Source organism: Macadamia integrifolia, chromosome 12 (genome assembly GCF_013358625.1).
Source record: "Macadamia integrifolia cultivar HAES 741 chromosome 12, SCU_Mint_v3, whole genome shotgun sequence".
NCBI lineage: Eukaryota > Viridiplantae > Streptophyta > Magnoliopsida > Proteales > Proteaceae > Macadamia > Macadamia integrifolia.
Genome location: NC_056568.1, coordinates 27,436,298 through 27,451,164, shown reverse-complemented (window position 1 = coordinate 27,451,164; position 14,867 = coordinate 27,436,298). Strand labels below are relative to the sequence as shown.

General features: G+C 39.0%; 2 protein-coding genes across 5 annotated transcripts in view; one reads left to right on the top strand and one right to left on the bottom strand.

Moving 5' to 3' along the window:
* LOC122058161 (protein TRANSPORT INHIBITOR RESPONSE 1-like) overlaps positions 1-2,859 on the top strand; it is a 3,860-nt gene extending 1,001 nt beyond the window's left edge. Inside the window, exons 2-4 of one of the 3 annotated variants that reach the window (XR_006133693.1) lie at positions 1,074-1,566; positions 1,678-2,527; positions 2,629-2,859. Coding sequence is in view for 1 of the 3 variants with exons in the window: in XM_042620685.1 (XP_042476619.1) it covers positions 1,074-1,566; positions 1,678-2,475 (1,291 nt within the window). In the remaining 2 variants the exon portion in view is untranslated. Of the gene's footprint in view, positions 1-1,073; positions 1,567-1,677 lie in introns of all 3 variants that reach the window. The other 2 variants (XR_006133692.1, XM_042620685.1) reach the window with 2 other exon arrangements.
* A 1,793-nt stretch (positions 2,860-4,652) lies between these two features.
* Positions 4,653-14,867, bottom strand: part of LOC122057700 (protein HASTY 1) — a 43,925-nt gene continuing 33,710 nt past the window's right edge. Inside the window, exons 21-22 of one of the 2 annotated variants that reach the window (XM_042619907.1) lie at positions 14,535-14,718; positions 4,653-5,074 (exon numbers count right to left, since the gene is read on the bottom strand). In XM_042619907.1, coding sequence (XP_042475841.1) covers positions 4,998-5,074; positions 14,535-14,718 — 261 coding nt within the window. In that variant the 3' untranslated portion in view covers positions 4,653-4,997. Of the gene's footprint in view, positions 5,075-14,526; positions 14,719-14,867 lie in introns of those variants that run through there. The other variant, XM_042619908.1, reaches the window with a different exon arrangement.

Below are 14,867 nucleotides of genomic sequence, written 5' to 3'. Positions count from 1 at the left end.
TTTTTTTTTTTTTGGTTTGAGGGGGGTGGGGTATATGGAAGAATACTGGCGGGGATTTTGTGCGCCTCTTTTGTTAATCTAGGTTGAAGTGGATCCCAGCTGTGATGGTAATTTTAGCTTGCTTACGGTTTCAATTCGTGAACGATTTGAACTTTGTTTGCTTTTGCGAATTCTGATGCTTCTTTTTGGCATGTGGAATATGAATCTATTGTTCTGAGGTTACAATTAGCTTTTTTGGTTTTTCCTATTTCTTTCTCAGAGATCTGGAGAGTAGTCAAGTGTCTGAATGATCGATGTGGGTAATCTTGTGAGGATCATTCAGTTGCTTTCTGCTTTTGTTGTGGCTTTTTGGTTGTGGGGTTTTTTCCGGATTTTGAATGGTTGCCTCTTCGACAATGTGGGTTCTTTCCGATTCCAGGATTCCTTTCTCTTTTTATTTCCTCATATTTGTATAATTTATTTAGGTATTCTTGTGGTGCAACCGTATTTAGTACTTCAATGGGCAAATGCGAAAATCTTATTCTGGAGATTAATAAGTTTCATTTTATAAAAGACAGTTTTCGCTACAATGGTGGTATTCAAAATTCACGACATGTTGTTGCAGTTCCATTGACTTCTCTCTCATTTTCTTGTTACCATGGCTCACGTTTTGTGCTTGGTTGGATTTGGTAGCAAAATAGTTCCCTTCTCTCTCTTTTCTTTTTTTTTTTTTTTTTTCAAATGCTTCATTTACTCATTTTGACCTACCAATGCCCCTCCCCTTTTCTTAATAGTTAGATTGGGTTCTATAACTATCTCATATTTGAATGGTCAAAATAAAGGGCCTAGACTGGTTAATCAAAAGAAAGGGCCTAGACTGGTTAAGTTAAAAATTCCATTACTTTACCCCATAATTAACATAATTTATTGAATGGCGTTGCTGTTCCATTTCTTTTTCATTTAAATTTCATAGTAAGTTGGATTTGGCAGAAAATGTTCTGTTGCTTTTCTTTTTCTTTTTGCTGCTGTTAAGTTGTCAAGGCTTCCATATATTGGTCTTAAGTCTGTTCTCTGTATCCCTTTTGTGAATGCAGGAATCTGAGAGAGTTAGACTTGCTGGAGACTGAAGTGAATGATGTGAGTGGAAATTGGCTCAGCCATTTCCCTGAGTCATGTACTTCACTGGTTTCCCTTAACTTTGCATGCCTGGAGGGGGAGGTGAGCTTCTCTGCCCTGGAACGTCTGGTGGGAAGGTGCACCAACTTGAGGACCCTTAGGCTAAACCAAGCTGTGCCTCTTGACAAGCTTGCCAACCTCCTCTGCCGGGCCCCTCAGCTGGTTGATCTAGGTACAGGGATCTACTCAGCTGAGGTCCGCCCCGAATTATACTCAAAGCTCGCAAGTGCCTTTGCAGGCTGCAAGGAGCTTAAAAGCCTCTCTGGGTTATGGGAGGTGGTCCCTGCTTATCTTCCAGCTATCTACCCTGTTTGTAGTGGACTCACATCGTTGAACTTGAGCTATGCTACTATCCAAAGCATGGATCTTATCAAGCTTGTTAGCCAGTGTCAGAATCTGCAGCGGTTGTTGGTATGTCCTGAGTGATTCTGTGTAAGCTAATTGTCATTCTTTATTTCACATTCAACATGTGAGGTTTTTGTACCTTGTTCGTGGTTGACCTATATTAGGACAAAACTGCAGGTACTGGATTACATCGAAGATAGTGGCCTTGGTGCTCTTGCAGCATCTTGCAAGGACCTGCGGGAACTGAGAGTATTTCCTTCAGACCCGTATGGTGTAGAGCAGAATGTCTCACTAACAGAACAGGGTCTTGTCTCTGTTTCTGAGGGCTGCCCCAAGCTTCATTCAGTGCTCTACTTCTGCCGCCAAATGTCCAACGCTGCCTTATTTACCATTGCTAGAAACCGTCCCAACATGACTCGTTTCCGTCTATGCATTCTTGAGCCTCATACACCTGATTACCTTACCCTACAGCCCCTTGATGCGGGCTTCGGTGCTATTGTGGAGCACTGCAAGGATCTCAGGCGCCTTTCCCTCTCTGGTCTCCTCACAGATCGAGTATTTGAGTACATTGGCACTCATGCTAAGAAGCTTCAGATGCTGTCAGTGGCCTTCGCTGGGGATAGTGACTTGGGACTCCATCATGTGCTGTCCGGGTGTGAGAGCCTCCGGAAGCTAGAGATCCGGGACTGCCCCTTTGGTGACAAAGCTTTCTTGGCCAATGCATCAAAGCTGGAGACAATGCGATCCCTTTGGATGTCTTCATGCTCTGTTAGTTTTGGAGCTTGTAAGCTATTGGGTCAGAAGAAGCAAAGGCTCAATGTGGAGGTTATTGACGAGAGGGGACCACCGGATTCTAGGGCAGATGACAGTCCTGTTGAAAGGCTTTATGCCTACCGATCAGTTGCAGGGCCTAGATTAGACAGGCCAAACTTTGTTTGGACAATTGATGAGAACTCTCCCATGAGGCTTTCTTAGTCGATCCATCATTCTGGTGAGGATTGTGCAGCTGGGACTAGGAGAGTTTCAGGTAAGAGCTTTACTTCCTTTTCCTTGTTATGTATTTCTTCTCTGAAACTTAATATGACTGCATTGGTACTAAATGTTGTCATGGGGAAAGCATCATTGAAGGGTATATAAGATGTCTGGAGCTCCGAGGCATTTCCTTTATTAGCTGGCTGGTACAGAAGGTGCGAAAATATGGGAGAGCGGCTCAAATTGATCAGTAATAAACAGATCAAGCACTTGTTATAACATCTATGTAAAAGAGAGTAAGCTAATTCTCAGCATAAATGTATACATGCTGGCATTTGCTGCAAAAATACTGTATCTTTTATTTATTATTGGAGGGATTTCACTCTATACACAGCTTTACATGTTCTAATTTCTGAGATATATAAGATCAGGTTATAGAAAATAATGATGCACTGTCCTACCAAAAGAATTTTTGTTACTTATAATTGTTCAATTATTGCTTTTCAGTTATTCTGGGGTCATCAGTGGTTGATATCAAGGTTGTCACTGGGGTTTTTTTCCACCCCCTCCTCTAGTCCCCCCATTTCTTGTCACTTTACAGTGTAGCATTGATTTGGATGTTTGTTTATCTCTCCGGTCTTCTGTAGATTCTCTCTTGTTTTTAGGGGTGGTTGGATTTGTTTGGTGTTGGATAATTGGTCCTATGACTTCTTTCTTGACTTTTGTATCATTGGAAAGTGATTTGGGAACTCAATTTTTTGTTTTCTGGGTGTTGCGTGTGGGATGTGTATGTCTTTGCAAGTGGATTACGGATGGGGTTGGTACATTGATCTAACAAATAGGCATATTTGACACGTCTATACATGGATCAGGCAAGCCTACCAAAGATTCAACTAGTCCAGTTGAACCAAGTGGGTACCTTCCTGGCCAGAAACTCGACATGTGAAAGAAGGGTTTCAAGTTAGGTGGAAATCTACGACTTTAACAGATATTCCTCGATATATATATAATATATATATATAGAGGAAGAACACTGGGTGGCTCTTCCACTTTACATTTATATAATGATGAGAGAACAGGTTGCTCAGTGATGGGACATGTGATTTTATGTTTTTTTTTTTTTAATTGAAAATATTATTACAACAACAATTAAAGCTTTATCCCAACTTAATGAGATTGACATGAAGGTTCGAAATCAACGATGAATGTAGGAGCACATACAAATTATGACGGATTATAATTAGGTATCTGTTGTTTACCTAACGTATCAATATAAATCGACCAAGCCAAGGCTGTTTACGTGTATTAGTCCACCACTAAGGCAATTCATCACTCAACCTATTTTTATGAAAAAAAGAATGATCAAACGAATTCTTGATGGTCTGTTAAGCACAAAAGTAATGACTCAAAACACAACTCTGCATGGAAAATTATGTAATCAACACACAATTCTAGCACACGATGCATAAGTGCCACTAATACAAAGTAAATAAACTTATAATCCCATGGTAGAAACTGCATCGTTATTCCAAGCCATCCCACACCACCACAAGGGCAGGCAAGGGACGAAATGAGATTCATGGGGCAATCAGGGTTTAAAGAATCAGCAAATCGCCCTATTCATACTGGAATCGGAGATCATAGATCCTGATTTTGGTCCAGTCAAAAGGCATTTTCCTAGATTAAATCATAATAACAGGGGAATATTCTTCAGATATACCAATTCTAAGGCTTTTTCAGACCAATTCAAGCCGATTCCGATCCAAATACGAGTTTTAGAAACTGATTACAAGTTTTGAAACTACCTTCAAAAACCGATGAGTATTGGATAAAGATGTAGAGAATAACATTATCCAGTTATTGAAGGGATCATCCTGAAGTCAGGCCCAATAGGTTGATCTGATTAACTTATTTTTAAGATTGCCCAAAAGTATAACTTTTCAGAAAGGAATGAACTTTCTGCCATCAATGTGGGCTTGGAATGTTTATCCCAACATGGAAAATAACGTGACTTACTTGAATGGTAGTCTAGTGGTTGTTCACCTGTATTGCACTTCTGTGTTCAAAAGAAAGCTGAAGAAAATTTTTTAATTCCTTTCCATAAACAAAAGGATCTTGAAAGTTATTCTTGACCCCCCAAAAATAAAGCCTAATCTTGAGATTCTTAAACCTTGGTTAGGTGGAGTAAGAAAGGGGGAAGCCTTCATTTTCTACTAGGAGAATTCATTTCATCCATTTTAAAGTAAAGGCTGCAAGCAACTCCCACATTGAAAGCTATTGGTACACGCCACAACATTGGCCCCAGACTATAGTTTTGTACACTAAATTATACAATTTTGCCCAATGAAAATAAATAGAAGACACTATGCAGATTCTTTCTTTCTTTTTTTTCATTTTCTTGGGGGTGGGGTGGTATGAGACTTGCCGAAGTAAACATACTTTAAACACATTTGCCATGATTTTCCCTTTGAAGTAAAATCTATCTCTGTACACTCATCATGCTAAAATGGGTACTGGAAAACAGGTTATGTAATCGCTGCTAATCCCACAACATCATCTTCCTCTGCGCTTACCTCAGGACCAGCAACTGTACGAGTCTTCGCTGGAAAACACAAGGTGAAAAAAGGTCCATGAGAAGATCATGTCAATTGTTAATCAAAGCTTTATACAAAAACTCAAGCCTACGTACAGACAAATAGCAACTTCTTCAACGGAAATGCACTTTACACAAATATCATTCAATTACCAACATGGAAATTTATCTTTGTGCATGACAGAAACAATTTAATCAACAAAGGCAAAGGAAACTCTGCCTGCACCACCGGGGGTGTGGGGTGGGGTTGAGTACAAGGGCTGCCAAAACGACAACAGTGAAATACCACAAGGGGATGAAAAAACCCGATGGTAATTTCTCCAGTTCCAGCATTATGCTATATATTAAGGAAGCATGATTGAATCTTAATGAAAATTTGTTGAGTAAGACACCAACAGTTTATGACTACCTTATAACAGAATCTTGTGAAACAACATCTAACCACTCATATGGTCCAGAAATATATGATGCAGAGGAATATTTATCCGTCCACCATTCATTTCTCTGACCATACAAATGGATACCACAGGATTTCATTGGAACAATTGCTGATCTAAATATCTCACTCTCACTAAGTCCAAAGTGAAAGCATCATGGGTCCCATCACCAAAGCCCTTGGGATCATGGGCATCTTCTTTAGAAGACAAAGGAAGACAAATACTAAGGAAACAAAGTTTTCATCCACCCCCAAGGGCATGGCTTAAGTGGCAAGGGACCAGCCTAGGAAAGCCAGAGGTCCTGAATTCAATTCTTCCATGACCCTTGGGGGGAATATCCTGAAACATGATCCCTTTTTTAAGAGGACAACTGCCTAGCACAGTTGGTAGGGAGTGGTGTGGTAAAGCCCATCCTACCAGGTCTCGGGTTTGAGCCTCCTAGTCCTCACCTTTCCTCCCCCCATAGAATAGGTACAGATAAAAAAATAGTTCTCATCTAATCTAAGTATTCTAATACCATCACTCATATTAAAGAAAACCCTATTTTATGGTTCTAATGCTTATCAGGTGACAGATCCAGTGAGTTCAGGGATTAAAGATTCAAACCCTGCTAGTCTTACTTTATCAAAGAGTAACTTGAATGCATGCAAAAAGGTACACCGAGTTCCAGTTGTTATTACGGGAAAAAGAACTCTGTTCAGGAGCGTGGCCTATGCCAGCGCTCCCATGTGTCTCTCTCCCCTCCTTCGGTGAAAATACAACCTTGCCCCTTGTTTGAGGGAAGGAAAGAGATAGAGACATGGAGTGGACAGAGATAAACATAAGTGTACGATCTCTATAAGAAGCTTTTCTCCTTCAAACAGAATGATAAGTCGATAAGTGATTACTATAGTTCAGTCAAGGGATGAGCGTAATGTCTACCAACCTTTGTCTACTGATCTCGAAGTTTTAAAATCTAAACATGTAGAGTTTCTTGTTGCTAAATTTTTATCTGGATTAGATACCGAGTAGCAGCCAGTCAAAAGACAAATTCTTGCAGGCGAGAGAAGATACCATATCTGAATGAAGCATTTTTTTGAATTCAACATATTGCATCCCCTCCCTTGTCAAATCTGAACCGTCCTCCAAGGATAATTCAGCAATTATTTCAAATAGCGATAACCTTGGCCATTGTGCTGGTTTTCCTAGTTCAAGGTTCAGGGGGAGGCGAGGTCATGGTGGTGGTGGTAGAGGCAGAGGACAGCAACCTGATCAAGGGATACATCAGTGTACTTGTTGCAAGATGAATCATATTGTCGATACATGTTGGGCGAAGCATGGTAAACCCAAATGGGCTCAACAGTCGTCTGCCAAGTGCTAATACAATTACTTTTGATCAGAATTTTACAGCGATGTCATCTTCTGACGCCAATCTTGCTTCTACATCTGGAGGTAGTCAGCTTGTCTCTCCATTATGAGATGAACTAAATCAATCACTTAAATGTACTCGGCAGATTGAGATATTTGCATCAACATCCACTGCTACAATTGCTCACTGATACTGGATGCAGATTAATTACAAAGATAGGCTTGTTTTATTAGGAATAAGCCTAGGGTTGGATTCCATACATGTTGGACCTTTGATCCCATGTGTTTTGAGTGTAATAGACCACTTTTATGGGTCTAAAATGGGGGGGCTCTAAGATTGAGTACGGGATTACTAGTTAGTTTCCTTTTTTAGTTGGGTTTGATTTGAGTTATATTTGTTTCATTAGGAGTCAAGTTATTAATTGAGTCAAGTCATTAGTAGTTAGTTTCCTTTTTCAACTAGTTTCTAATTTCAGTTAGTGTCTAATTTCATTTTTTAGTAATTATTGTATTAGGAGAATATTTGGTTTCCTTTTTGAGGAACCTTCTATTTTGTAACCCCATCACCATTATAAATAAAGAGTAGGTTCATTAGTAGTCCACAATTTTAAGAACAAAAAAAAACTCCGCTGCTACTACTGCAATGTATCTGCTGAGATGCTTCTTGTGTTTGATCAAGAACAATGGGGTTGGTGTTTGATCTGGTCGACGCCTTGAGGTGAGAAGCCCGGGTGGTTCTACAAGTGTCTTCTTATTCTTCTTTCAAGTATTTTCAAGCTCTGTTTTCAAGGATCTTCTGCTGCTAATCGACCCAGGTATTACTCTTCATATTCTGCCCAGAAATTACCCTTTTCTGTGCAATCGGCCCTGTCTCTTGTAGCTGCAAGAGACTCTATTAAGGCTGATATTCTGGTTGAGTGTTCTTCCCCACCAAGGTGAAACTTGATCCAATTTATGAGTCATTCTGACAAGCCGATTGGAAACTACATAAAATCTCTTGGTTTTGTCTTCTAGTGATCTGCCTTGGCCAGAACTGAGATCGATTGGACTGGTTTGATACTTGATGTTGTGTTAGACTTTGGTTCATGGATTACAGTTGTTTTTGAATCCCATTGAACTACTTTCAGTCCCTGGTTTAGTTCTAAAAGTTTGCTGCTGGTTTGACCTTGTTAGTACTGCCATATTGAAGTCGACAGCTTGCTGGACTATATTATTATTCTGATTTTTTGTTATGTTGTTGGGTTGGTTATGGTTGTTCTTAGATTAAAAGATCCTGAAGCTGAGACGTGGTTAGACCCCTGTCCTAGTCTACATTAAGTCGTATCAGAGCTATGGCTGAGAACAACACTCCCACCTTAACTTCTATTATGGAGATGCTACAGAATATGAGAGCTGAACTGAAGGCTAAACAGCAAACCTTGTGGACAGAACAATTTATGAATGCACAACAACCTACCTGTGGCTCTCATACACCACCTGAGGTGGAAGCTCCATTGAACATAGTTGCTTAGTTAGCTAACAGAAGACCTATCTCTAATCTGAGAGCACCACAAAGGGTTCACGTAGAGCAACCCACTTTTGACGAACACATAAGGGGTTATTTTGAGACTGAATGTCCTACACCTCAGAGGTACTCAAGAGATTCACAGAAAATCAAGCTTGATTTGAAGGAGTTTGATGGTAGACATGACCCCCAATTGTTCTATGATTGGGTAGCTACTTTGGATGACTATTTTGACTATTATGACTTACTTGAGGAACGGAAGATGAAACTAGCTCGTGCTGAGCTAGTTGACGCTGCTCGTGATTGGTGGAGAACCTATGAGCAAGAGTTGGAAGACCGTGGTAGAGAGCCTACTACTTGGGAGGAGATGAAATTTGAACTATCTGACAAATATTTAACATGTAACTTCAGAGCTCGCATACAAGATCAATTGAATTCTCTTCGTCAAGGGACTATGACTGTTGCCGAATATATGAACAGGCTTGATGCACTTTATTCTCGCACAGGCATTAGGGAGAATGAGAGGCAACTACTATCTCAGTTTCGACTGGGATTGCGAGCTGAAATCAACAGGGGAATTGGTGTTGATGTATACTCAGTGAGGGATTGCTTTGACAATGCCCTACAAGCAGAGGAACTTCTACCACAGGCTGGTAGAAGGTTTGATTATCAAGCTGGAGAGGTCACAAAGAATTTTTCAGCCACTAAACCTAATAGTTCAGCACCCCCAAAGGCCACATTTCCTCCACAGGCTGATTATAAAGGAAAAGCATCTATGACAGACAACAAGGTACAGTGCTATCATTGCCAAGAGATAAGACACTTTGCTAAGTTTTGCCCATATAAGCAGAGAGTTGATGCAATGGCTGAAATTGAAGAACCCAATGGGGAAGATGAGTCATCTCTTTATCCACACCCCTTGGAGGACGATGATGATGATGATGATGGTAGGTATGAATATGACTAGGAAGATACTAATAATGATGGCACTTATGGCATTCATGTGATTAGTAATGTCTTGGTGGCTGAAACCATGGAAAAAGACTCCACTAAAGGATTCTCCATTGAAGAGAGCATAGTAGACAAGACTAAAGCCGTGGAAGATGAGGTAGTGATTGAAAGAACTCCACAAGTCTTTGAGATTCATGATGAGAAGGAAGAGTTTGTTTCAATCCTTGATGAGAAGGTCACCAACATTGACAACCCTATGCACATGACATTCACAGTTGGTATTGATTCAAAGGTTGAGCACATAGAGTTTGTTATGCAATCATGGTTCTTTGAAGAGAAAGCTCCACGCCTTAAAAACTACCTTCCAAAAGTCTACAAACCTGAATTCTGTTTGGGAACGGTTATAGCTACTATTCACAAGTTGTTCCCTCCTCATCACTGCAAAATTCGATGATGAATTTTTTCAAGATGGGGAGAATTGATGCAGATTACCAAAATAGGCTTATTTTATTAGGAATAAACCTAGGGTTGGGTTCCATACATGTTGGGCCTTTGATCCCATGTGTTTTGAGTGTAATAGACCACTTTTATGGGTCTAAAAGGGAGGCTCTAAGATTGAGTACGGGATTACTAGTTAGTTTCCTTTTTTAGTTGGAATTGATTTGAGTTATATTTGTTTCATTAGGAGTCAAGTTATTGAGTCAAGTCATTAGTAGTTAGTTTCCTTTTTCAACTAGTTTCTAATTTCAGTTAGTGTCTAATTTCAGTTTTTAGTAACTATTGTATTAGGAGAATATTTGGTTTCCTTTCTGAGGAACCTTCTATTTTGTAATTCTATCACCATTATAAATAAAGATTAGGCTCATTAGTAGCTCATGATTTTAAGAACTACTGCAATGTCTCTGCTGAGATGCTTCTTGTGTTTGATCAAGAACCATGGGGCTGGTGTTTGATCTGGTCGACGCCTTGAGGTGAGAAGCCTGGGTGGTTCTACAAGTGTTTTCTTATTCTTCTTTCAAGTATTTTCAATCTCTGTTTTCAAGGATCTGCTGCTGCTAATCGACTCAGGAATTACTCTTCATATTCTGCCCAGAAATTGCCCTTTTCTGTGCAATCGGCCTTGTCTCTTGTAGCTGCTAGAGATCTCTATTAAGGCTGATATTCTGGTCGAGTGTTCTTCCCCACCAAGGTGAAACTCGATCCAATTTATGGGTCATTCTGACCAGCCGATTGGAAGCTACATAAAATCTCTTGGTTTTGTCTTCTCGTGATCTGCCTTGGCCAGAACTGAGATCGATTGGACTGGTTTAATTCTTGCTGTTGTGTTAAACTTTGGTTCATGGATTACAGTTGCTTTTGAATCCCATTGAACTACTTTCAGTCCCTGATTTAGTTCTAAAGGTTTGCTGCTGGTTTGACCTGATTAGTATTGCCATATTGAAGTCGATAGCCTGCTGGTCTATCTTATATTATTCTGATTTTCTGTTATGATGTTGGGTTAGTTATGGTTGTTCTTAGATTAAAAGATCCTGAAGCTGAGACTTGGTTAGACCCCTATCCTAGTCTACATTAGTTCTACTGCATTTTTTGCCTCTTCTTCTACACCATGGGACATTGACTCCGGTCCCAGCTCTCATATGACTAGAAAGTCCCATGTATTTTCCTTGTTTCAAAAGATTAGTCATTCCTCTAGAGTCATACTTGCTGATCTTCCACTCAGGTGTCTGTATGGTGTCTGTATCTGGTTGTGCTTCTTTACCTTCTCTTGCTATGCTAAATTCTATTCTTCATGCACTTAAATTACCTTTAAATCTTATCACAGTTAGCCAATTGACTAAGGCCTTAGATTGTTCATTTACCTTTTATCTTACTTCTTGTATTTTCAGGATCTCAAGATAAGGAAGACAATTGGTGGAGGGCATTAGAATGATGGCATATATTACTTAGATGGCGTCGATCCTAATGTCGCCACTACTACTCTACCGTGTCCTCTCCCCTTCAATGGCATTATCATTTCAGACATTTCTCCATTTTCAAGCTCCAACATATGGTTCCTAGTTGAAAAACTATCAATTCGCTTGAGTGTGAGGCATGTGAGCTTGGAAAGCATCATTGTACTTCACCCCTTCTTGTGATTTGTTTGACGTTCTTCCTTTTATTATTATTATTTTTTTTCTAATTCATTCTGATGTTTGAGGTTTGTGTCGTCTTAAGAGCCACTTTGGTTTTTTATATTTTGTTCCCTTTGTTGATGATCATTCCCAAATGACATAGTTATATGTGTTAAAGGATCGATCCTCTAAATTTTATCGATTTTCAAGCAATTTTATAATGAAATAGACTTAGTATGGTGTGTCCGTTAAAATCTTTCGTTCTAATAATACTTTATAGAGTATACCCAACGTGAAACATTTGAATGTTGTTCTGATTATGGCATGACACATCAAACTAGTTGTACCCTCTACTCCCCAGCAAAATGGTGTTGCTGATAGGAAAATCTAGCATTTATTGGAAGTAATTCGCTCCCTAATGTTTGATACACATGTTCCAAAGTTTTACTAGAGTGACTTTTAAGTGCTTGTTTTTTGAATGATCGTATGCCATCTGCTGAGCTTGAAAATCAATCCTATTTTTCTGTGGTTTTTCCCCAATCGTCTCTATTTAGTTTACCATCACAAGTGTTTGGCTGCACAAGTTTTGTTCACAACCTTCACCTTGGACTTGATAAATTATCTCCGCATGCTACCAAGTGTATTTTCCTTGGTTATGCTCAAAAAATGTCATCGGTGTCATGATTTTGTCACACATCGACAGTTGGTCAGTGCTGATGTTTCCTTTTTGAACCACACCATACTTTTTTTATAAGATTCTACTATTTGAACCAAGAAGCCAAAGTAGAGTGCAATCATCAATTAACTCGCCCTTAAATATTATTGGAGAACCAAATTTGAGATATCTTAGCAAAGACAACAACAAATGATATAAAATTTTCCCAAAATAACGGAATAATGAATAGCATAGTTATCATGGCACCAAGGCGATCGAGGTGGAAGATATTCAAGGTGACACCAGCAAGGGGCCAGTCAAAGCTGAGCCACCTGGACACCCAAATGCTTGACAACTATGACAAATAGTACTACAAGCTTCGGAGAATGTTCTTAATAGAATTATAGAGAGAAGAGGTGGCTCAGGAGTGCTACATAATTGGTTTATACCGTTAAATTGTACAAAGAATTTTGATAGGACAGCTATTGGACCAACCATGTTTTATGGAGCAAGAGATTGCGAAGTCGAGCAAACATCATAGATAGATAATAAAGAGTAGTTTGAGATGGATGAGTACCACCACTAGGTGGCAAGATGAGGAAGCATTGAATGAAATGGTCTGGTCATGTCCTATTAAGAGCAATAATTGCATTAGGAAGAAGCAAAACTTTACTAGTTGAAGCTCAAGAAAAAAAAAAAAAAAATCGAAGGCAAGGTTTTACAACTCAGGATCGGTGGAGATTGGATGAATTTAACCCCCCCCCTTTTTTTAAGTGGTGTTTTGGACCATTTTACCCTTATACCTTACAAGTGGATCGGTACGGATCGGATCGGTATCAGTAATCGGTCTCAGTCGATTCTGATCTGATCCGATTTTCAAAACAATGATCAGAGGCCAAAATAAATAATAATAAAAAAATAGATTTGCATTGAAATATTAGCAAAAGTATTAAGAGCTATTATTGAATGAAGGTTTATGCCCAGTAAGAATGGAATGGATGAACCGGATTCCCATATCTGACCCAAGTTAATAGGATAAGGCTTCATTGGTTGAACACTATAGAAGCAACAAAAATTCACTGTTGAATCTTGACTCCAAGTTCAAACAAACCATTGAAAAGGAATCTTATTCTCTTGTAGGAGTTTAAAGGAACAAGCAACCATAGATGCCAAAGCCAAGATTCAAGGCATCACCAAACTTTTGCGTAAATTCAGGAAATAGCTCTGTTTTGACAAATGTCGAAACGAAACCCATGCGATATATAAAAAGTGCACAGATTAGGTCAAAACTTGACAATATGTGTTGTTTCAGTATGTGTCTAGGCGAAATTTGACAATATGTGTTGTCAAACCTAACCTTTAATATAAAAGGTACAATTTCAAATGAAATGGGTTAAAATTTTGAACCATTTCACTAGTTTCGACTCTAGGTTGTAGAAACTTGGTTTTTTGTATTTTTTGCCATGTCCCTCTCATACAAGAGTGGAACAAGTTGTTGGGTAGTACTAGGACACATCAAAAGCGACAATTTGCTGCATTTGTGAAGACTGAAAATTCTGTGCAAGATTCAAAGTTGAAGGTATATCACTTTTCCCCAAAACTAGGACGTGGTACTAGGAATCTAGCATGGGCAGCGGGGTGACTTGCTTGTATTCTTCACTCCCATGTCTTTGACTCTTTGTAATGAACCATGTATAACATTTGATAATTATGGAATGATTTATAATTTTATGTTTATTCATTACTAATGCATATTTTAGTTGTTTTGATTGAATTATATGTGTTCTAGAACTAAATTTGTGTGGAATAGGCCATATTAGAGAATGTATACAGCAACGTACAATGTATACTACCAAACTAGGGTCCAAAGTCAAACTGTAGTTTTGGGTATGTTATTTTACAATCTAAGGGTCCACTATGTTTATAAGGCCTAAACGAGGGTTTCCTAGAAGTTTCAGGACCTACTTTGGCCAGTTTAGCCTCGAAACCATCCAAAACCTTCTACATTTCAACCAAAATTGAATGGTTTTGTAAAATATTTCAGTTTCGAGCCTGTTCGAAACCAAAACCTTAAACCTTGGTCAGGGCATCGCCTATGCAAATGCCTTGGTTGCCTTGCGTCTAGGCCCCCTCCAACGCCTTGGATCGCCTAGATGCCGTAACAATATGCGAGTAATGACTATTTAATCGTGAAAAGTGAACATTTAAACAAATTGCAATGATGGAAAGCAAACCCTTAACTCTCCTCTTGCAACCCTAAATGCTTAGTTTCATCTAATTAAAATTAACCATAAAAGCAAAGATTGCACAGGAAACTAGTGCACACTGAAAAAGATTCCAAAATCAAATTTGCCTTGAAGAAGATAATAAGTGTGATAAGATGATCAATGCATATAAATTTTCTTAAACTTCCCAAAACATTGAAAAAAAAAATAATCAGGAGAATAAATGCCACACTACTTACTTGAAACATTTGTAATTACATTTGTGCTTTTCTGAGCCACAAGTGCTTTCAACTTGTTTCCTGCAGCTAATAGAAGCAGGCTCTTCATATGCAGCTTTTGTTCCTTAGGACTAGAAGTCTTTGTCAAAGCCTCCTCAAAAGCAAGTAAATCCTGGGTTGTAATACATGGAAGAGAAAGCAGAACCTGCAATCCACATAGAGAAATCACGTACCACTATCGAAAGCTTTATAAAGGATCCTATTTGGAATTCTAATTGTATTTCTGCTTTACTTGAAACATATTCACAGCATCAGGAAGCTATGATAATTGATATCCCTTAAAAGTTCTCCCCC